Source organism: Fundulus heteroclitus, chromosome 20 (assembly GCF_011125445.2).
Source record: "Fundulus heteroclitus isolate FHET01 chromosome 20, MU-UCD_Fhet_4.1, whole genome shotgun sequence".
In the NCBI taxonomy this organism is placed as follows: Eukaryota; Metazoa; Chordata; class Actinopteri; order Cyprinodontiformes; family Fundulidae; genus Fundulus; species Fundulus heteroclitus.
The window spans coordinates 25,145,056-25,169,109 of NC_046380.1; the positions used below are offsets into that span (position 1 = coordinate 25,145,056).

General features: G+C 40.3%; 1 protein-coding gene across 1 annotated transcript; it reads left to right on the top strand.

Annotated features, from left to right (window-relative positions):
* The first annotated feature begins 515 nt into the window (after nt 1-515).
* Nucleotides 516-22,136, top strand: espl1 (extra spindle pole bodies like 1, separase). The gene is made up of 32 exons (XM_012878159.3): nt 516-683; nt 842-930; nt 1,090-1,392; nt 3,078-3,833; nt 3,924-4,025; nt 5,228-5,339; nt 5,466-5,593; nt 5,701-5,894; nt 7,505-7,747; nt 7,844-7,988; nt 8,845-9,004; nt 9,177-9,316; nt 9,780-9,914; nt 10,012-10,128; nt 10,228-10,399; nt 11,050-11,178; nt 11,306-11,462; nt 11,585-11,694; nt 13,832-14,964; nt 15,344-15,740; nt 16,027-16,158; nt 16,319-16,532; nt 16,614-16,819; nt 16,948-17,075; nt 17,837-17,959; nt 18,151-18,300; nt 19,043-19,210; nt 19,322-19,426; nt 19,512-19,627; nt 19,725-19,808; nt 20,158-20,322; nt 21,258-22,136. The coding sequence occupies exons 2-32, from the start codon at nt 850-852 to the stop codon at nt 21,457-21,459; spliced, it is 6,507 nt and encodes a 2,168-aa protein (XP_012733613.2). The 5' UTR covers nt 516-683; nt 842-849; the 3' UTR covers nt 21,460-22,136.
* The last annotated feature ends 1,918 nt before the right edge of the window (nt 22,137-24,054 follow it).

Sequence of the window (24,054 nt, forward strand, 5' to 3'; positions counted from 1 at the left end):
CTGTGAATATAATCTTTTGATGTGAAAAGCTCTCAAGATTTATAACAAAGCAATCAGAAAGAAGGGTCAGGGAAAAATAATTGCCCAGCAAAACTTTGGATAGTGAAAAGAAAATCAAAAGGTTGTTCAAGACTTTTCGCAGTGTTCGGTGTTCCCACATAAATTCAGTCACGAGAATGAATGATGAGGCTAAGTAAAATCTTACATCAATTTTTGAGTTAAAATAAAAAAAACGTGTAATCTATCAGCATATTACAGACCCACGGAAAAACGGAAAACAGTTCTTTTCTAACTTCCCTGCTAAAAATAAACATGGAGCAGATGGATTTACACTGATCGGACCGAAATCAAAGAATGTTTTCTTTTTAAATATCTGTTCAAGTTCAAACAAAATAGAATTTGAAGTCCGTTCCAAAGCTGACTTGAAGCGCGTCTCTTCAAAATAAAACTACAACACCCATAGGTCCAAGCGTCTCCACCCGGCAGTGGATGTGCTTTGTGATTGGCTGGCTGAGATATTTGAAACACGGTGCGCGGGGCTACAGTTGGCCGATGGAACGCAGCCTGAAGCTGAACCGACAGGCTCATAAATAACTGCTTCTCAAAAATTGTTGTTATGATGACCAACTCTGGAGCTTCTCGGCCGTGAAGACGACATATTCTGCCAATAGTGAAGACGTCAGGTAAATTCACGTTAACGGAGCTGAAACGCTGTTAGCTTAAACGTTGGCGTCATGTTGAAGTCTATGAGCCGCGGCGCCGCAAACGCTAACTCGTCACTTTATGAATGTAGACCTGCGGCAGGAGTTGCCTTCTTCTGATTATGTCTTCTTTATAACAGGAGTCAACATGAAGTGTTTGAAAGTGGAAGAATACACCAAAAGGACCGCTTCTGTTAAAGAGACGAAGCTTTTGTATCAGGAATTAAAGGTTGGCATAGCGACTCAATGTTTAGCTGTTACCAGCAACTTTACGTTTGATCGGTACAATCAGTGAGCCTGACTCTGACATGTTTTGGTATTGCCGTGGGAAACATTAATCGGTTCTCTTATTTACACTGAAGCTTGCCCGACTCTCTGTTTTCTTCAGGAACACGCGAGCGGTAAACCTGGACTCCAGGTCCGCCTGCTGTGCGACAGGATTGCCAGAGCTTGCAACCATCAGCTCGGACTCGGACCCTGTCACTCGGAGCACATCAGTGAGTTGGTGAAGCTGGTGGAGCTAGCTGTCCAGCTCTACTATGGCTCTGTAGAGCTTGTGCCGCAGAGCAGTCCCTTATATATGGAGAAGATCCTTTTCCATATTGTGAATAACCTGTGCTCCCTAGACGCTCACGCTCTTTGCAGTCACGTGGCCGGATTGCTTCACGACAAGCTTCTCATATCTCAAAAGGTAATTTATGCATCATCTGCAGCAGGGGTGCCCAAGTCCAGTCCTTAAGCGCTTCCATGCTGCCTCCTTTCTTCAGCACACCTAGATCAAATGGGTTGTTGCCAGGCCTCTGCAGAGCTGGATGACACGCTGGTGAGGAAATGAAGCCATTTGATTTGGATCTGTTTGAGGAGGGGATTCATTTGAAAGTGCTCTGAAGGACTCTGGACTTTGGCAACACAGCGGCAGACATCTTGAGCTTCAATATTGTCAAAATTTTGTTTTTATTTTTTTAAATAATGCTTTTAGTGTTTAAGTAACTTGCAAAGTAACAACAGAGTTTCTGTAGTCACCCACAAGCTTATGGCGTAAGTGTTGCTTTATTTATGAATACTCTTCTGTAATTGGTGGATATCACGTTGATCTTCTGATTCCTGGGTTACAAATACAGCTGTTAGTACTTGAGATTGGAGCTGCTCCAGAAGTTAGTTTTCAGTATTTAAAGGTTGTCTTTCACCTTAATCATTCATTTGCACCTTTTTGTACCATAAGCATAAAAGAAGACCCTCCACATGATGCTGCTGTCGGTTAATTCCAGATGCTGTAGACAGGTTTTGATCTGGATGTTTAGCAGCAATGTGAAATGGGACATGTGGTTGTCACAGATGGTCCTGGTTGACCTGTGTGGACAGATTTTAATTTTTTTGATCTCTTTATTGTGGCCCTATGGTGTTAAGGCAAGTTTATTTATATAGAACTTTTCAGTAACAAGACAATTGAAAGTGCTGTGTCAGTACTGGTCATAATGAGGTAGGACTTTATGTTTACTCCAATGTTTAAGCATTTGACTTGTCCGCTTAAATATCAGTTGAATTTGACTGTTTTCATTGTGAAGCAGGGTCTTCTTTCTAGATCAGCACCGCCTTCAGTTCAGAGTGACGTAAACTTGTTTCACTGTCGACAGGGATGCTGTTGTTGCACAATCTCCCAGATTGTGACAGGCTTGAGCTTTGATGGTACATTTGTTGCTCTTGAGCTCTAATAGTTGAAACTTGGGCACAATTAGGTTGTTCCAGCAGGATAATGATCCGAAACGCACATCAAAAAAAGCCTTTGGAATGAAGACATCAGGCTAACATCTAGTTTATTAAAGGTTTGATCCCGACCTTAACCATATTGATTAGAGTATTCATAAAAGCTGGGTTTGTTTAATTAAAAAAATCTACCAAATCTGACAAATGTGATCAGATATCCTGTCAGATTTCTGCCAGAAGCTTGTTGTTGGCTACAGAAATCATGTGGCTGAGACGGGATATGGAGGAAGTGTATTTCGCGTCCCGTGAGGGTTACAGAAACTTTTGGACCCAATTCTTGGTTATAAAATCTTTTAGTAGTCCGACTTAGAAAAAATAGTTCCCAAAAGGACACATTTATGGCAAGGATGATCATGATTTTACATTTTTTGACTGGCAGTGCATGAGTTGTGAAGCATTTTATGAAGAAGACATGTAAAATCCTTGCTTGTAATCGTTGTCAGCTGTAATTTTATTATATATATATATATATATATATATATATATATATATATATATATATATATATATATATATATATATATATATATCTATATATATATATATATATATATATATATATATATATATATATATATATATATATATATTTCTTTTTTTTGTCACTTGTAGGCTGAACATGATTACACTGTTCTCGTGCAGAGCTGTTTCGCTGTGTTTTGGAATGGCCTGTCCGCTGCCAAAGAAGGGAATACCCTGAGCCCTCAGGAAAAACTACGCTGGCAGCTTCAAACCTTGAGCTTCTTCTTGTTGTTGGACTCAGAAACAGCCGTTTCTGCCAGCTATAAAACTTCGGCATACATGCAGGAAGCCGTTGCTTTGTTCGAGAGCGGCTTCAGAGCTCTGACTGCAGAGGACGTGTCGTTTCTTCTCCAGGAGATACAAGCTCTTTTTAACAGAACCTTTCCCGACAGTCAAACCTGTGAAGGAGAGGCGGCGAAGCAGCGTTGGGAGGCATCACGTTTTTGCGTGCTCTCCGAAGTCACGCTGTTTGCTGTGAGGTTGGCCTGTAAGGGCGGCCACCACAGCCTAGCCACCGCCTTCTTAGAGGAAACGGAGAAGAGGATTTTGAGCTGTGATGGCTTTCAGGGGATCCCGTTGGTTCTTGGCAAATGGGCAGTAAAGATTCACTCAGCAATGAAGGCTAACAAAGAACCTGGCCACGCTCTGACAGAATGCGCCAGAACCCTGAGGTCTCTTTCAACGGAGCTGGACTTCAGAGACGGCCACGCGGTTCTTGAAGGCTGTAATCTGGTGGTCTGGGCTGTTGAAAGTGAGAACACCAAAGAGCTGAGCGGCCCGGCGCTGCTGGCTCTGTTTTCGTTTCTGGAGGAGCACCAAGAGTGGGCGATGCAAATGCTCAACAAGGTCAGTGTTGGCTCTGTTCAGTTCCAGTTGTCAGTAAAACAAAAACAAGTATTTGTCTAATATTATTTTATTATTTTCCTGCTCTCCCAGAATTCAGCATGTCAGGCTAGAGGCTACAATATGCGACGGTCCCTTTGTTTGAACATCTACCAGGGCTTTGTGCTTGCTCATAAGAGCATGGTGGCATCACAGGTAAGACTTCGACATGGATGTTTCTTAGATTTTTTAAATTTATTGTTACATTTATTCTTTGCATTTGAACCTGGGGTGGTTGTTGTTGTTGTTGTTGTTGTTGTTGTTAAATGTAAAAAAGAAAAAAAAAATTTCACGCAATACAGTTTTTTAACGAGCTTAAAAATGTAAGTGATACCAAGATTAGTTTCAAAAGAGATGTGCATCGATCAATAAAAAAAAAATATATATATATATATATATATATATATATATATATATATATATATATATATATATATATATATATATATATATATATATATATATATATATATATATATATATATATATATATATATATATATATATATATATATATATATATATAATTTTATGCCGATACAGTTTTGAGCCGATTCTGATTTCTATAATTTATAGAGCTATAAATCCCAACAAGATGTGCTTTTCTAATTTGCATCACATGCAAATTTCATTGTTTTTAAAATAAATGGTTAGAGAGAGCTGTCTCAAAAGGAAAGAAAGCCACCTCAACATCTTTTAGTATAAAACCATCCATCCATTGTATTTGCATTATTCATCGGTCGCTGGGAATATGTCCACCTTGGAGTTTATCAGCAAATGCTTCCGTTTAAAGAAAGAGACCAGATCTCATTTATTTTTATATTTGTTTTACTGTTTTATTGCTTATTGTGACAGGCTTGGTTGCATCTAGATATATTTCCTTTCGAAAATTACTAGTTGACATGTATAACTTGGCTGTTTTACGATCTATCAGTAAGATGGGAAAATGTGTCATCTCTGGCAGTGATTTATATTAGGCAGCTCTGCTAATACTTAAAGAATACATCAAATACAAAGTAGTTGACATTTTAAACTATATTTTGCATTTTAGATCAGAACCATTAACTATAAACACAAGGGAATCTGACACCCTGATAATAGGCAACAGGCTTGAAGATGGCTTTCCTCCTTTTTATCAGAAATTTGTTGAAATTTATGTTATATCATTGATATGCTTTTTCTCTAATTTTTTTTTCCCCCTGAAGTTTATTTATTTATTTATTTTTTGTCTCATCCATGTGTTTTTGTAAACATGAACAAAAGAAAATCTGTATTATCCAAGATGCTTTTTGTTGCACAAATATCCTGGCCTTTGGGGTTTTGAGTCTTTATCCATCCATCTGATTTGCTGCACCTAGCTGGACGACAGTGACACACTGGACCGGGTTCTGCTCTACTGCCAAGCAACGGCTGGGCTGCTGATGACCGAACTTCGCAAGGTGTCGAACGGCATCTCCCTGAGCAAACCAGGTGACTGGTTTGATTCTTTATAATATGGGTTGTCAAGTAAACAATCTCTGAATCTGTGGTTTTAAATTGTAGCCATCTGTATGACTTTTGATTCTCATAGCTGTTGTTCATGATGTGTTTTTACAGTGACCGTTGTGAGCAACTTGGCTGGTTGCTTCTACAGCCGGCGCCTATATGACCAAGCCCTAACGCTGGTGGAAATCCTCTGCCGGGATCTGTGCAAGAACTGCTCTGACACACTTTCCGTCAACACCGTGAGTTTCAGATAGGATCTGTTTTACTAGACCCTTGTGTTGCGTGTACTCTGTATTTAGGGTACAATTTTATTTCTAAAAATCTTCTTTGCATTGTTGAAAACCAGTTAAATCGACCCTTCATGCTGGCCGTGCAAGCTTCACGGCAGGTCGGACAATTTGAACGAGCGCTTGACTGGATCATCCTGTGGCTGAAGGCGCTTGGGGACCAGATCACAACTCGCATGACTAAACCGGTCTCTCTTTGGGTCAAAACAAAGTGTGATGGTGCCCGTAACAACAACGAGGACATAAGACTCAGGTACAGAAGTGTCTTTTTCCGTTTATTTTGTGGCTCCTTTTTTTTAAAGGTGCAGTGCACAAGTTCCAAGATTAACACGAGTGTCGTGCACGGGGATGGGAGAAGGAAGGGTGGAAAGCTAACCACTATGGACTTCACAGGGTTTTTTTTCTTTTTTTTTTGTTTGTTTTTTCTTTTAGTGGCGTAATCTCGAGAAAGTTAGAAATATTATTTTTTTTATATAAGTTTATATAGAAATAATGTTATTTTGAACAGAAATGATTCATATTGAGTCTGTAGTAAAAAAATTTTGGGGGGAAATGCCGAGCTAGCCTTTTAGTTGGTCATTGACTGAAGGGGTGGACTGGCCATCGGCAGTCTGAACTTCATAGCGTGGGTTTGCAGCCAGGAAGAGGCATTAGCAGCTGTCTGTGAGACCGCAGTGAAAAGGGAAACACGGCTCCCTCATGTCGCCAACAACACAGAAAAAGACGAGCGAGCCACCGCATGATCGCTATGGATTGTTATCAAGTTGACTGGCTTTGCCATTTCTGCTGAATGCGCGCTCCAAACGCAGCAGATACAAATTTTGTCAGAAGTAAAAGATCTCTATCACGGGCTAAATGCTGGTCCCTTTTTATTCCCAGGGCAGAACAAAGCACCTTCCTTTGTTGAAAACTAGGGCTGGGTATCATCTAGGATGAGCCGATTCGATACCATTGTCAATACATAGCTCACCATACAATACGATTCTCTATATAGCTGAACTTGATTTTTATTTGAAACCAATATCAACAAAACCAGCCAAATATTATATTTGTGTTCAATTTATTGAACACTGATATATTGACAGGAAAATAAAGTGCATTTGGTTCAATGCGTTTAACGTATCACAGAAACCCAAAATGTGCCCAAACGTCTGATTTTTAGGGACGAAGGCGCTGCTAAAATCCTTTGGGCCTTTTCGCAAAGTTGTCTCACTGGCACTTCCACGTGTGAACAGTAACGGCGCGTTGTAATAACGCCCCCTGGGGGTTGGGATAGATATTGAAAGCCAGAATATCGATATTAAATCGTTTGTAAAAACATCAATATTAATCTTTGTATCGAATTTTATGCACAGCCCTATTGAAAACTGCCCCGACATTTACTGTAGTTTTGTTCCTTCGCAGACCTGAGTCCAATTTTCCCCTTTTTGTCTTATTATAGATTTTTGTTTTTCTAACTCTTGTATGGGGTCTGAGATGAGGTCTGAGATGAGCTCGTTGCTGGTATTTTGCAACCATTTCTAAAATAGTCGGTGTTCTCTAATAGCTCAGTGGCAACAGAGACTCTCAACAATTGAACACCAGATCAAACCGTTGGAACGAGAGCGTGCATCACACGCACTTGCCCAGAGGATTTAGCCCGAATCTCTCTCAAACTGACTAATGGGCCTATAGATGCAACTGCGGTAAATAGAATATAACTCATTTTACGCATTAGGCAATTGTAAAGGCATATATGGGAAAGGAAATATAAAAATAAAAACTTCAAACATGTGCAATGCCCCACTAAACTTTTCAGCTATGTATGCATTTTGGAAAACCATTGATAAAAAATTTGTCTTGCAATTGTTTGTCTTGAATCAGGACGTTGCGAGATGGTTTTGGTCCCGACGTTCCTGAGGAGAAAGTCATGTTGCTTCTTTTGGACGAAGAGTTGCGGGGCTATAAGGAGGCGACCAGGGACACGGCTCAGGAACGCTACAACACGCTCTGTGATCTGTTGGACATCTGCCACGAGGAGAGTTCCTACACCCATCTGCGTGCGTTCTACCTCTGCGAAATGGCCCAAGTCGTGTGCTTCCAGGACTTCAGCGAGCAAACTGACTGGTAAAGATATAATGGACGGTCCTCTGCAAATGTTGTGTATTTGTAAGTTGATGCCACTGAACCAACTTGATTTGTTCTTCCTTTCTGCCAACACAGCATGGCGGTCGACTTTGCCCATGAAGCTCTACGGCTTCTCGGAGAAGAACCAGAGACTTCAGAAAACGCTGATAGGCTGAAAGATGATAAAGCACAAGCCTTCCTCTGGCTTTATATCTGCACTCTGGAGAAGAATCTGCAAGATGTAAGCTCTCTCTCTCTTCATTTTTCTTTTATTTATTGTTTTTATTATTATTATTTTCAAAGTGTCCTAATGTTAATGTCTTTTATAGTATGTTATTTTTTTTATAATGGTCTTATAATATTTAAATGTGACTAAGGATTCTATCTATGTAGGGAGGTAGAATTAAAAATGCAGTTTTAATTGAATGACAGCGTTTTTATTAGCATTTGAAATTAAGATGTTTATCTCTTTTGCATTTTTTTTTAAACCCTGAAACTGAGCTTTTTTTTTACTGCTGGTAAAGTAATTTAACAATTGAGATTTTTTTTTTGTATATCTTATCACGTTTCTTATTGTTCTTTTTGTACTGAGATTTGAAACTCAGAACACCTGCTGAGTTTAGTATTTTTGAAGTGTTATGTCTTTTTTAATAGAGTAACACTGGAAGTCTAATAAGGTGACTCTTGTGTTTTTGTTTTTTAAGCTGGTGAGCATTCTGCTGCTTCAGCTGTGCTGCTTATACCTGCCATCTGTAGTTTTAAAACGGTTTTACACTAATCGGTGATGGGCAGCAGCCCATTAGTTTCAACACTGTTCGTGTGTTTCACAACCAGAAATATCTCCAGCTGACTAGCAGTGCACAGCGGCAGGTTGAGTGGCAGTGCATCGTCTGTTCTCTGTCCAGATGCAGGAAACTGCTCACCCTGGCTTTCCCGTTGGAATATTTAAAGCACTTTTAACCCCCAAGGATTAATATGACAAAGTTTTAGCCCCCTGGTCACGAGCCCGTGTCTAGTTTAAACGTGACCTTTTTAGAATCACTACTTTTTTAAAATGTTTTTTTTGTTTGTTTGTTTTTTTTTTTTTGCTCCACCAGGGAATTGAGAGTGATAGAAAACAACGAGAGCTGCATGAAAAGTCGCAGAGCGTGACCAGTCCTATAGGCAACAACGATTTTGATTATGAAGACAAGCAGAAGACGCAGGACAGAACTCTGGTGTACGAAGGGCTCCATTTTAACCTGTATGCAGAAAAACGTAAGACTTAATTTTCACTTTGATCAATCGTCTTTCTCTGCCCTTTACAGAACATCAGTCAGATGTGGTTATGTCTGAAGGCTTTACGGTAGCCGCGTGGGTTTGTCAGTCATAAAATACAATAGTTTATGTATAATTTTCATTTCCTCCGTTTTTATTTTCTTTTTTTAAGAGCTGTGTCAGCCACTGGAAAAAGCTCTGACTGTTTGGACTGACCTTTTTAAGAATCGAGCCGTGCCTGGTGTCAGAAACCCTAAGCAGACCTGCAGCTCCATTGCTGTTGCTGCAGCTCTCTTCAAACTCATTGGGAAGGTAACGACATCTAAACTACTGCAGAATGTCTCCTTTGCTCATTTTCCATCGAGGCCCACAAGAGCCTCAACTAGATGCATACAATAAGCTGCTAAATGGATATTTATGAGGGTATATTTAAATGAAAACTGGAAATTCATAAATCAATGAATGTATAAAGTATGACATAATTGCAAAAATGTATATTATTTTGAAAAGCTTCTACATGTTTTGAGTGTTTAATGTCTTTGTCATAGTCCTGTGCTGCAGCACAGCATTTATTTTCTCTTAATTTGATGCATCATCATTTTAATGTTAAATTAAATATTTTATCTGAAGGTGATTATTTAAAAAAAAAAGTCACAAATATATTTGATGATTCCCAAGTTCTTTATAGTTTTACTTTGTATAGATTTATTGCATTAAAAGGTAATAATGACCAAGTTTTGCTTTTATAAGGTGTCTTTTTTTTTTCCTTGCATAGCCCCTGAAGGCTTTGGAGGCATACAACCTTGGCATTAACTTTTCCCGTGAACTTGCTGATAATCGTGGTTGTGCTGCTGCTCTCTGTCAATCGGCCAGCATCCTCTTGGAAATGGGATCACCTGACCTGGCTCTGGTGATTTATTTATTTTAATGAGATTCTCAGCATGTGATGTAGTATTCTTTATATTTACCCTATAACTATTGTAATCAATTCATGGTTAAATCTCAAGGCCCAGATAGAGGAAGCTGAGAAAATGTTAACATCAGAAGCCATGGATGATGGTCCTTCTTCCCTCTACATGCTGCTTGTCTTGTTAAAGGCTCAGTACTTCTACAGCATAGGACAGGTGAGTAATTGTGGAACACCTTGCTTGTTTCATTAGTCAGATTATTGTACCCATCTTTTGTTTTTATTTTTATTTTTTATTTTTTTGTCTATATGTTAGGTCAGCTTGGGTGTGCCTCATCTGTGTAAGGTACTGAAAGAAGTAAGTGACCAAAAACAGTCAAAGAGCTGGTACCTGCTGCATGCACGAGCTCTGCAGACCTGCAGCTCCTATCTGAATTTGGACGTCGTCACACTGCCACAAGCCCAAAGAAGCCTCATCACGCAGTATGGTGAGTGTTTGCGTCACGTTTCGCACACAAACGCCTTTACGTTTTAGTTTTCTTTGTAAATGTGTGATACGGGACCAAAAGTAATGAAAAAACTTCACATTTTGCACCAATAATTTTAACTTCAGTGGGTTTTAGTCTGATTTTTATGCTATAAATCAACACAAGGTAGGGAAAATGTGACATTGTTTTTAAATTGTTCCCCGTAAAAATCTGAAGTTTGACATGGAGTTTGCATTCTGCCCCCTTTTACTTTGAGTCCTAAATACTGTGCATTCATTTTAAGTACCTTGAAAATTCAAATAGGTTTCAGACCTAAATCTAATTGAAAATTTGTGGCACTGCTTGAAAACGGATTATCAGAGCCCATCTGTCTTCTCTATATTAATTAATTAACTAATTAATTAATTATAAAGCTGTTTTGCAAAGAAGTGTCAAGTTTGTGGTCTCTTAATGTGCAAACCTAGTGAAGACAAAAGACTGGCAGATGTACATCCAGCAAAAAGCTGCTTCTACAAATTGACCTGTAGAGACAGAATAAAATTAACTTTATGCATTCACCATGTATGCTTTCCACCAGCCTTAAAACTCTGCAGCACGCTGGTTTGGTCCATCACAGAAAACCCACAAAATATGTGTTGTGTGTATCTTAGGTCTAGATTCTCCTGATTCTGCGCTGTATAAAGGATTGAAGCTCCTCTGCAGCTTACTGGTAGCTTTAGTGGGAAAATGCCTGCATTGGAGCTCAGCCAGTAACACAGAAGTGCGCTTTGTCCACCAAGGTACGATTTTTCATGGGGGTTCTTTTGTTTGTTTTTCTTCTCCGCACCACAAAACTCACCTCCTGTTTTTGTCTGTGCCTTTTGTCAAGGAAAACCTCTGTTACAGCGTCTTCTTGTCTTTTACTAGGAGACAACCTGGTGATGAAGTGGCAGCTGCTCTCAGATCTCCTGAGCTGCTTTACAAAGCTGGTTGCCGTGCGCAGCAGGTCTGGGGCCGTCAACGATGCCAGACTGCAGTGTCTAGAAGCCCTGAAACTAGCCACCAAACTACAAGCACTCAGCCAGTATGTAGGCAGAGGCCCTCGTTATGCTCTCAGTATAACTTTGTTACGGTTGATTTGGCCCAGGCAATGCAGGCAGTTCTAAATTCAATACTTTTTTTTTTCTTCTTTTTTTTTTTTTGAAGATGTGTTGAGCTGCTGGTGATTAAAGCAGAACTGGAGCTGATGCAGGGGGAAACGGATGAAAGTCGGACAGATCTGGATTTTGTCAAAACCCTCCTGGAGCAAGGCACAGGTATGTGAATGTGCTGCTGCATCAGTTCAAATGGATCTTCTATCCTCATACAGGTGCATCTCAAAGAATTATCATCTTTCTTTTTTCTTTTTTTTTGTCACTTATTTCAGAGAGTTTGGTTCATATTCTATTTATTCGTTTCACATAGTGAAGGGTTTTCTTGTAATTATGGTCTACAGATAATTAAAACTCAAAATGTTGGTTCAATAAACTAGAATATTGTGAAAATCAAATGATGGAGACTTGTTACACCTGAGCTGCTAAATGGTCTCAATCTGGGTCAGTAGGCTGTACAATCACAGGGAAGACTGGACTGGACAGAAAAACATTGACACCCTGCACACACAGGCCAATGCTTCCCTCTGCTGACTGCATTTTCCAGCAGGACTTGGTACCTGCCCACGCTGCCAAAGGTACCAAGCGGCTCCGTTGACCATGATGTTAATCTGTTTGATTGGTCAGCAAACTCCTCTGACCTGAACCCTGTAGAGAATCTGTGGAGGAAGATCAGACACCAGACCTAATAATGGAGAGAACCTTAAGGCTGCAGTCAAAGCCGCTTCCTGAACACCTCAGCAGGACTACAGGCTGATCGGCTCCATGCCACGTATCATTAGAGGCCCAACCAAGTGTTGAGCCTATAGGAATTGACATACTTTTCAGAAGCCTGACAGTTCTGTTATCAACTTTTTTTTCTTTTTTTTTTTTTTCTTTTTTTTTTTTTTTTGAGACATTGAATTGTGGGTCTTAATCATTAACATTACAAGGAATAAAAGACATGAAAAAGTTAACTTTTTAATTTATATAATGTGTCTCACTTGCTGAAATAAGTGACAAAAAAATATATATATATTTTTTTTTTTTACATTTGCCTGTATATTGGCTTGGGCATGTTTATTTGCACTGGTTACAATGTTTAAAAAGGTTTTTGATTGCGTTCCTCTTTTGATGCAGTAGCAACGGCTCCATTTGAAAGATGTGGAAAAGTCTTGTATTTAATTTGAGTACGGTACATTTATTTCGTAACTCAGGTAGTGTGTTTTTTGTGTTACACCAACTGCTGATACTTTTTACAATCCCCTTTGACCTTTTTAGGACAGTGCACATCTGGGTGATGACAGAAATATCATATCACTAGGGCTGGACGATATGGAAAAAAAGCATATTGATAAAATGGAAATCATATTGATCAAGGTCAATATTACCAAATAATTCAAAACATATTTAAGTGCAGCCCTGGACATTTATGCTGTTGCTTAATGACCTATTTTTTGATACGAAACACTGAATTCAAACTCAATCCTTTATTCAACCAACTTTTTACCAAACAAAGTTTCTAAAAAAAAAAAAAAAAAGAACTCATACTCGCTGAACTCTTCAAACGGGGCGGAGCTTGGAGAGAGAGCATTCCTGGGTCTGCGTTTGATTGGTTGGGAGGATGTAATGACTGATGTTAGGGGTACAATGCAAAGGGCAGGAAAACTGTTATTCTATTGAACTATTTATGCAACTTTTTTTTTTTTTTTTTTTTTTTTTTTCTATTACACCACACGTCTATCGATCGATATGTATTGTAATTGATCATCTGGCCCTAAATATCACTTTTTTTTTTCCTTTTTTTTTCACAATAAAATTGCCAGTTTTTCCTCAGTCAGAATTGACATCAGTAATGTCTCGAGTCATTTTTAACACCTGAAGTTCATTGAAGCTGTCAAATTCAACAATTACTTCCACTACAGCAGTACAAAAATCCAAAGAAATCCAACCCCGCGGTCATCTGGGAAATGCCAGCGAATAATTACACTCCTGCAGTTTGAAACAGAAACCTACTTTTTTTTTTTTAACACATTAGGATTACAAGTTTTTATGGCTCTGTATTGTTACTTGGTTTTTATTTAAATTAAATTGTAACATTATTTATTGTAGTTATTCTAAGTAAAATATAAAGATGGGAAAACTTTTTGTTCCATTTGATTTTGTTTTCCCTCCTTTTTTAAATGATTTTTACCTAAATCTATCATCATAACACGCCCTTTAGTTCTGAAAAAGTCTGGGTATCTTCCTATGAATCTTTATCAAGTGTTTCTGGGTGTAACTTTATCTGCCATTAAAGGAATGTTTTCTCTTTCTTTCTTAGATATTTCCGATCAGGTTCAAAGGACTGATGTTAAAATCAAACCAAGGAAAGGCCGTCCCGCTCAAAGACCTCAGTCCCCGGTTCCGTTCATGGAAGATGATCTAAAGGACATCTTGAGCACCAGGTGGATTAACAAAGAAGTTGTAATGAAAGATGTCCCCAGTTCCCCTCCCCTTAAGGCTCCCCCTCTGCGCTGGCTCGCCTGTCTGACTCACGAACCCGACTGCCAGCTGCCCTGCTGCTCGGAGCCATCTTTAGGCCGGGCCTCTGCTCGCTGGGCAGCAGCGCGCGCCGATCTGGCTTTTCAGCTTGATCCCAACGACCTCAGCGTCACGTCCAAACTTCACTGGGCGTCTTTAGTCCGTTGTAAAAATGTGACCACGCGACTCAAAGAGAAGCTGGCCAAGCTCTTCCCTCCCTGTGACCCCGCCAGGAGCGTCTCCAAACCCTCCCTGATGCAGGACGTGGTGGGTCGCGTGTACCTGAGCATGGCCCAGACTGAGCTCCAGACTAAGGCCACCAAGGTCTGTGGCTTATGGAAAATACTGGAGGCTGGCTTTGCATTTCTAGATTCCACCACCTCCCCTGACCTAGTACCTGTCAGAGCGCATCTGATGGCAACCAAAGCCGTCGCATCACTCATGATCTTGGCTGCGAAGAAAGGCTGCCGGCCTGAGGAGCTAGTTTTAAACAACTGGGCATGGAATGCACCAAAGGAGCAGACGCACAGCAAATGTGAGCAGAAATTAGCTGCACCCGCCGCACTAAAGAAGCCCAAAGCCTCTGTTAAAAACCCAGACGCTGCAGAGCAGAAACAGGAATCAAAAAGCATCAAAGCAGTCAAACCCAAAATTCAAGTTTCTGGCGCCTCAACCAAAGGCAAGGGTCTGGTTCCCATCACACCAGTTGTTGCGAAGCCCAAGTCCTCTGCTGGGGTGTTTGATTTCAACACAGTGGTTCCCACCTTGGCTTGCACTCCGGTCCAGAAGGTAAAATGTCCCGCTTCGGCGCGGAAGGCACCGAGGAGTGTGGCTAAACTGCAGTTTCAAGTGTATGAAGAGGCGTCGCCGTTACAAGACAAGGTCCAGCCCGTGCCTGCAGCTCCTAAACGGACAAAGAAATCACGCTTCAAGGTAAGCAGAAAAAAAAAAATAGATTTTATTTTTGCCCTAAAGATTGTTCCAACTCCAGACACCCTTCAAAAACATTGACATTTTAAAATGTATTCCTTTTTGATCGCTTGCTGTTGAGGACCACATATTGAGCAGCCATACTTTTATTAGCAGGCTGATATACTTGTGTAGGTTATCTCTTTTTTTTGTCTTGTAAAACCAAATTTTTAGAGAAACGGAATTTTGGCTTTTTATTAGCTGAGATCATCGAAGTAAACGGGAAAATTATGACTCTTTGTGTAATGAATCTGACCAAAAATAAGCACATTTTAGAATAATCTCATATGGAGGCACCCTTGTGGATGTTTTTTATTAAAGCACTCTGTTAATCTTGCCTCAGGTGGAATTTAGTGATGAAAGTGACTCTGAAGCCGCTCCCCACGCAGAGCTCAAAGCGCCGGCTGCTGTCCCTAAGAAGCAGAGCTCTCGACGAGCTGCCGCTAATCCTAAAACGGCTGCGGAGAAGGCCAAGCCCGCGGGCCGGAGCGCGGCCAAAAGGAGCAGCGCCCTGCCTCGTTCAACCTCCTCTGAGGATGAGCCCGTGCTCCGGCCGCCCACGCTCAGCCGCAGAGGAAGAAGCAGAAAACCGCCGTCTAAAGCTGAAGAATCGCAGGATGAGCCCGACACCATGCGGACCATTGTGGAGGAAGCTAAGGAGGTTTTAGACCTAAGCATCGAGCAGCTCAGGACGTCCGACGCTGAGGAGGGGGACGACTCAACGGGACGTAAAGACAGTAGTATGTATTTTATGTTCAAAGAGAAAAAAACATAAGAGATTAACTCAAGTTATTGTTCGGCTCCAGCCATATTTGACACCTGTATTTTTTTTATTTTTTTTTAAGAAAAGGTTCTAAAACATTTAATCTGCTCTAAATTTTAAATGGACTTGTTTCAGTGTAGAGTTCCTGGAGCTCTCCAAGTCGGCATCCTAAATTGTTAAAAATCATCACATGGTGCCCATTTTAGTCCTGAATCAGTATTTTAAATATTATTTTTTTTTTTTTTTTTCCCCTCCATCCTCAGATGTCGACTTTGAGGTGTTGAGGAGGGATATGTGCTGTGGTGGGGAGAGAGACGGGCCGTTTGAGAAGAGGCCCAGTGAGAGTCCACCAGAAGACCTATTGCCCAACATCGCTCACACAGACAGCGGGCCAGGTAGGAGACTCTGATATGCTCAGGTTTAAAACAGCGCTGGGACATTAATTCAAGGACTGCCATCTTCCATAATAGAAACGCATCACTGTCGAGAGGATTGGTGCTTTTAATTTTGAGTGTCGTTGATCCAATTCCCTCATGTTTTTTTTTGGCTCCTCAGACAATCTTTCCTTGGAGGACGTTCAGTCTCTGCTCCGCTCAGCGCTGCGGTCTCTTCAGCACTTCCCCTGTCCAACGATCTATCCCGACCTCTGTGCTCTTCTCGCCTTGACCACGGGAGAGAGCGACCCTGTAAGGACAGCGATGCTGCACGCCCAGTCCTTAGGGGTCACCAGCCGCCATCGCACCATCTGCCACTTGAACAAATCTCGCCAGTAAGTGCATTTTAGATTGCTTAAACGAATTGATTATTGGGTTCAAATCCTTCCAGTGAACTTTTTTTTTCTTTCTTATAGAAAACTGCAAAAGGCATCCAGTGATTTAACAAAAAAAATGGATGCTTTGTCGCTAAGCGAGCCCAGTGGGACCGGTTCCTCTGCAGCTACTGAGCAGATGCTGTCTCAGATGGAGGACATATTTTCTTTCCCCACCACAGACCTCAGTTCTTCCTCCCAGAACCCTCGCCAGGAGTTTGTCCAACAAATTCAACAGCTTCCACCCGGTAGCGACAGTTTGAGCTTTGAGTTTACGTCTGTTCGCCTAGAGATCAAAGAGCTGATTTCATCTGAATATGAGTTCAGAGAACAATGTTTATGACCTCCATGTGTTTGTTTGTCTCGTCACCCACAGGAGTGACGGTGTGCCTGATGTCTGTGCTGGGAGTGAAACCCGGGGAAATGGGGGAGAGCATAATGCTGTCGCGTCTGGAGAAGGATTCCTCCCCCCTCACAATTCACATCTCCACTTCTAGACAAGAGGTGACATTGATCTTATGATTTGGTTTTATCATTTAAGCAGCTCTTATTCGAGTAAGCAAAGTTCAAAACAACAAACTATATAGCTACAGTTGAAAATATTTTCAATGTGTTGCTACAAAAATAATGGCCAGCATCAGTAGCATGTAGTTTTTTCTAAAATAATTATCTTTGGGTGGCTCTAACAAATAAAAACAGCCTTACAGGCTTCATATGCAGTTTGGAAAATTTCCCTGGATAACTGGAATAATTTTATTCAATTCACAGTGAATATTTTTAATTTTACTTCAGCAATTAATAGACTGAGAATTTCAGACCTTGGAATCTGGAAAATAAGTGAATTTTCTGATGGGAAAACAAACTGTTTTTAAGCGTCTTGTCTTTTGGTAATTATTTAGTAATTGCTGTTATAAAGGCTCAGGTTAAAGTTGCACTCACTGCTTGACTTTGAGAGTAATGTAGTTCACTCTTATTAGCTGAAAGCTTCTATGCTGCTGTGCCAATCTGGGAAAGTTTCAAACAGTTTTTATGCCAAATGCCTCTTGGTATTGTCAGAAACTCAGCCCTGGGTTTCTTTAAGTTCACAGGAATGCGCCTGGTGTCTTTATTTATTTATTTTATCTTTTACAGAGCAGAAACGCATACAAAGAGAAGGTTTAATAAGTTTTTGGGATGAATCTTTCCTGTCTGCTTAAATGATTCATGTGTCAGAGGTTTGTGGTTTGCTGGATACTAAGCATGGCTTTTGTTTTTGTGGCGTGTAGGTCAGCATTCGATGGTCTGTGCAGGAGATGGACAGCATTCTGGAACAACAGAAGGTTGTGAGCTGCGTGGCCGACAAAGCAAAGTGGTGGGAGGGCCGCAGAGCTCTTGACTGTCGAGTTAAGGTAACCCACCCATCCATCCCATGCCTGGACCACTTTTCACCCATGTCCTTTTGGTGCCTTCATACCTGATATCTGGAGAAAAATTACTTAGCAGGGCTTTAACAGGGAGCCTCGGTTGGCAGTGTAGAGTTCCTGCTAGATTTTGACCAGTTACTGTCAAGTGAAAGTTAAATTGCTCTGTTATCTTTCAGCAACTTATACAACAAATGGAGAGACTGCTTGGGTGCTGGAAGAGCCTTCTATTGCCACTTTCTCTGGATCCAGAGCTCTCCAAACAGACTAAGGACCTCAGCAAAGCCTTAGCTAAGAGAGGAGTGGCTGTGCATGAAGAGATGCTGAAGGTAGGTTTGTTTTGATGGTATTCTGATCCATCAGCCAATTTCTGTGAAAATCCATTGCCCTATACCAATCCTCATACTTTGCAGCCTGCAGACGCCCTGTGTGTAGTGTAGAGAACTTACTGAACTCTTTAGGCTGGATGTCCAGCCTTTCTCAGGGGTTGAAGACGCTGGGTTCTGCAGACTGCTCTCGCTTTTGGAGCCTCGCTGTGTGCTACCAGTCCAGAATGTGAATATGTGGCTTTTTTTTTATTTTTATTTTTTTTATTTATTTATTTTTTTATTTTTTTATTAGATGTCGTTCTCAAACGGCAAATCCTACTCGCATTGACAGAATAAACAACTTGTTAATTTTTTGTACTTTGGAAAAAGTAACAAGATACTTAAGTCAATAAACTCTTTTTAAACTAAGCTAGTAACCTTCAACTTAACTAAGTAAAATGAAAATAAGGAAAACTCATTAAGGAAGAAAACCAATAAGTTACGCAGTTATATAAAACCATGTTTTTGTCTAAATTAGTGATTTTTATGGTTCCTTTTTTCCAGATCATGTGGCCAGTAGTGCTTATAACTAAACTTACAGCCGATCCATGTGTTCTGTATCAGAGTCGCAGAATAAAACCTGATCGGAGCGTCGCTAGTTTTTATTTATTTTCCCTGTTTCGTTGTGATTGGAGCTTGCCTCTGTTCCGTTAAAAGCGATTGTAAAACCGTCAGCTTTTCAACTTCATGCTTCGTTTCTTAGGTTGTGCTTTCAGCGTCTCACTCCTTCTCTGAAGAGGATCTTAAAACATTTGGGCCAGGACTTTCCCCCAAGTGGGACGGCGACTGCGATCGTCTACTCCGCGCTGCGATGTCCCAGCTCTCGGAGAGAAAGGAGACCAGAGGACACGTGGTTCTAATCCTGGACAAGGTTGGTGTGTCCGGCTAAACGGCACGCATGACGGGTCAGAAATAAAATGCACCTGATTTCTGCCGTTAAGAGGAAGTGTTAAACGTTTACCAACCTCTGCGTTTATTACAGTACGTTCAAAAGTTACCGTGGGAGAGCATCTCCGTCCTAAAGTCTCGCTCAGTCAGCCGGATGCCTTCGCTGCATTCTCTGCTGGGACTGAGCTTTCAGAAGGAGGTGAGACTAAGGCTGTTGGTACCGTCTGTGGGGCGCAACATTTGTGCAGCAGAGATACTTTAACGGAGTATATTTTCCATGTCAGATGGATTCTCAGTCCATCTTGAGGCAAGGTGTGGACCTAAGGAAGGTGTTTTACGTGCTGGACCCCGACGGCAGCTTAAAAAGTGCCCAGGATCGGTTCAAGGAATGGTTCTGCGGGTGAGGCGAACATTAAATTAGATTCACGCCTGCCTTTTCTTCTCTTACCAGTTTATATTCTGTCCCATTGCTGAATAACTTTTTGTTTCTGTGAAAGCTACCCAGACTGGGAGGGGGTGTGCGGCGGTCCTCCCGACTCGAGACGACTAGAAGAAGCCGTTGCTTCTAAGGACCTTTACATGTGAGTTTGAGAGGAAATCCCGGTCATATTCAGCAGATGTAATGCCAAACAAAAAAAAGGTTTTCAAACCCTGTTTTTGTTACACCAGCTTCACTACAGAGTTATTTCAGTTTGCACTCTTTCATCTGTAGCAACGTAAAAAGAGATGTAAAAACGCACGACTGCTGCTCCTGTTTCCAGCCTTGTACTAAATATTTCTAAAAACATTTAAAAGTCAGATTAATCAAATTTGTATAGATTCAACATGCATCAAGTTGTGCAAACCTGTAACTCGACTAGTCGTCTAACGAGCATTATGGGTGTTTCCATGTATTGTTTCTAACTGGATGTCCCCCTGGTTCTGCTTTAGTTACGTGGGACACGGCGCGGGAGCAAGGTTCCTGGACAGCCAGGCGGTCCTCAAGCAGCAGATGAGAGCGGCCTCGCTGCTTTTTGGCTGCAGCAGCGCCGCCCTGAGTGTCAGAGGCAACCAGGAGGGTCAGGGGATCATTCTGAACTACCTCATATCAGGATGGTGAGATCACAGCACTGCTGCTTTTTTTTCTGCATGAAGTTTAATTGATATGAAAGGAAGGACTGCATGAATCTCCAGGGAGTCTGGCTTCCTCCTACAATAAAAAAAAAGATGTATTGTTAGGTAAACTGGTTTCTTTAGCATGGCTTTTGCTATGAGTTTGTGTCTGTGTTGATGTGGAGGGTGATCTGTCTAGGGGGATAACAGTTTCTAGCCCAGTAATGACCCTGCAAGGATAAGTGGGAACTGATGATGGATGGACTCCTTATATCGCCTTTTTGCTATACAAAAAGTACAGAAGGGTTGGATTTGCTTTAAGCATGGCCCGTGTCTGAATTATGTGAAAACGGTTTCCTCAGACTCTAGTACCTTTTACCATTGTTAAAAGAAAAAGCTCCATTAATTTTTCCATTTATGGGCGTTTGTTCATGTTCGTCTGTCCCTCCTTTCATCTCGTTTATATATCTCTTCATCTATCTTCACATTTATCCATCATCTATCCATCTTGCTGTTTTCTGCCCATTTCTGTTCAGTCTTCAATCCACCAATCCTCTGTCCATCCAGTTGTCCCTTATCTGTCTGTTGTCCTTATTTGATCAGTTGTCCATCCCTCCATCCAGATTTTTTTGCTGGTTTCATATATAAATTCAGGCCACTTTATTTTACCTACAATAAATCCATAGTGAATTCTTATTATCCTTTTAAAAATAGCCAAGAAATACATTTGAGTTGGGATAAGGGTAATATTTGGTTATGGGAAATGTGTAGAAACCTTGTAAATCTGTTAAAGAGCCCCATCCTTTACAGAAAAGAATAATAAAAGGTCATATTTAACATACTAACTTAAAGTCCAGTCTCATTTAATGACCTGCCAGAGATATCTGACCTGAATCATTGTTTAAAAAATCAAATGTTTTTTTTTTCTTTTCTTCTAGCCCCTTCATTTTGGGCAACTTGTGGGACGTAACGGATCGGGACATCGACCGGTTCACCAAAGCCCTGCTGGAGTCCTGGTTCTCTGCGGGATCCGGAGCGCCTCTCCTGGACTTCATAGATTCGTCCCGTCAGGCTACGCACCTTAAATACCTCATAGGAGCAGCACCCGTCGTCTACGGGCTGCCGATTCACCTACAGTAGCATGGGAAACCAAGCAGCAAACAGAATAAACATTTTGTTTATCCATGCCTTTTTAGGCTATTTATGAACTCTGAATGTTCTTTCAATCATTTTTTTATATTGTTTTTAAGATTCCCTGCATTGCTGGGTATATTGAATAAATGAACTTTCACATGCAGTCTTTGTTATGGAAGTGTTTATAGATACAGCAGTTTACTGTAGACATAACTTTGATCTACAATTACAGGAGTGAATTACAGGGAGAATGACTTGAAACCACTTTTACTGCTAAGGGTTTTTGGTTTGTAAAACAAATGTATAGTTATTAAGTTAAAGTTTTATCAATCTAGTGCTATTGATGGATTTTGAGTGGCGTCTAAAAATGTAATTTATATTCCTGCTTGATCTTGGTTGGGTTTCTAGAGGACTGGAGATATTATCAAGGTAGTGTAGACTACTCGTCCACATGGGGGCAGTGTTTCAGACAAATCTCACAATATTCTCTCTATATCTATCTAGCCTCTGTTTCATAATATAGTGAGACTGCTAAATTGACAAAATTCAAGCACCAAGTGATCTGTAAGTTGTGGGAAAGTACTAAGATCCACTGACTAACAGAACAATTTTTTTTTAAAGAAAAATAAAACAAGTTGTCAGTAATGTTGAAGTCCAAATAAAGACTTTCTGGCAAAATACAACACCACACATTGATTTGTGATTATTGATTTTTCAGAATAATAAAAATGCAGTGAATCTGAGTTCGTGGAGGACTGATGCTGGATTGTGAGAGTTGATAATTTTGCGTAACAGTTATCTCTAGAAAAGAGCACTCGCGCTCATTCATCCGCGCCGTTTTGTCTGTGATGTGGCCTTGTAAGTCTGCCCTTATCACCATGATGGCTGCTGCTGCTGCAGTGACAGCAAGGCTGCAGGCCTCATGCAGACCACTGCAAGTGGGCTTTAGTGCCTGGCATCCCAGCCACGCTATGACGCCTGCTTGTGCCCATCAAACGCGGCATTGTTTATGCAAAACATTCATCATGTTGAAATTCTGTGATTCTGCCTCCTACAATAAACCATATGTACTTTGCATGTTGAAGCTAAATTACCTCAGGTTGCTTCTTGCAAAAATTTTGGAAGAGGGGTATAAACTGATGCACAGTATCGGGTACCATCACTGTCTGATTATCTCGTAGCTCCTTTCGTATCCTCACCACTGGATGCTGGGTTTGAGCAGGAACAAGGTTTACCTGACAGGAGATGCCAGCTTTAACCCTAAAGAGCTGAAGAGGAAGTTCTGACCTTTTATTATAGTCTAAAATTGCTTCATTTCAACCTCAAACGTTTGAAAAAGCAGCACAGATTCAGTCGTTGCAGTATCTTTCAAAGAAGCCATCATGGAAAATTGGTGAGTGGAAAACTGAACAACGACTCATGATCCAGATTGTAGACTCACCTTTTGCAGCCTTAACTTAAAGTAGTCATCTTCTGGATAACTCAGTCTTTTTTTTTTTTTTTTTTATTCATTTAGGTTTGCAGACATTTGTTTCTGTACGACTCTTCTAAGGTCAGACCATTGTTTTAATCAGTTTGAGGTCTAGGCGATTACAGCAGCTTGATTATTTTCCAGTTGTCCATTGTGTTATATATCTGCTGTTGTGTTTGGGATCATTGTTGTGCTTCAACATTCAGGTTTTTTTGCATTAACCATTTTTCTAGGTTAAATGTTTTTTTATTATTATTTAAATTGTTTGAGATATTGTTGCTTGGTCAAAAGTGTAATTTTTTTTTAAGTGATGCCTCGTCTTTTGAGCAAACTGGCTTACACCTGCATTATGTAGGGTTTTATTCGACATTTTTCACCTGTACATTTTAAAACCTCGGGAAATATTGATTTTTGTGTAAGAGGAATATGCAGAAATTGTAATAAAACTTCTGTCTTACATGGATATTATTAAATGTAATCTTCTTAACCTGTTTTCTAAGAAGTCTTTAAAGGACGATTACATTATAAGTTCATTAATTTTTTTGTTGTGCTTTGTTTTTTTTGGGTATGAATGATATTTATACATTGGTATGCTTTGTTTTTGTTTTGTTTAGAAACAAATTATTTATTTTTAATAAATGTTAAAGAACATGTGCATTTTCATATGCATCACTTATATTTAGCATTTAAGCACTGATAAGAACCAAACCACCTCTGGACAAAATTTTAAGATCTATGTATAAATTATAAAAATATCTATATTCATTCTTCCATGATTGTCCTCAGGAACATAGACATCATATACGTAGACGCGTCATAGGGCGCAGGTTCGCACGTCAACGTCACCGCCATATTGTATGTGGCAGAAAAAAGTTGAGTTCTGTTATTGTGAACGTGAATCAGAAAAGATGCCTCATTCCTGTGCTGCAATAAATACACACACACACGCACACACATATATATATATATATATATATATATATATATATATATATATATATATATATATATATATATATATATATGTGTGTGTGTGTGTGTGTGTTTATGTGTTATGAATATAAGGATAAATTTGTTAAATCTAAACATTGTGGTCTTCATTATTTCATAAACCCGTGTCACATGTGAAC

Coding starts and splice junctions, on each gene's coding strand:
- espl1 (XM_012878159.3), top strand. CDS start 850: ATGAAGTGTTTGAAAGTGGAAGAATACACCAAAAGGACCGCTTCTGTT. Junction 17,960..18,150: donor CTCTTGACTGTCGAGTTAAG/GTAACCCACCCA, acceptor GTTATCTTTCAG/CAACTTATACAACAAATGGA. Junction 18,301..19,042: donor TGCATGAAGAGATGCTGAAG/GTAGGTTTGTTT, acceptor TTCGTTTCTTAG/GTTGTGCTTTCAGCGTCTCA.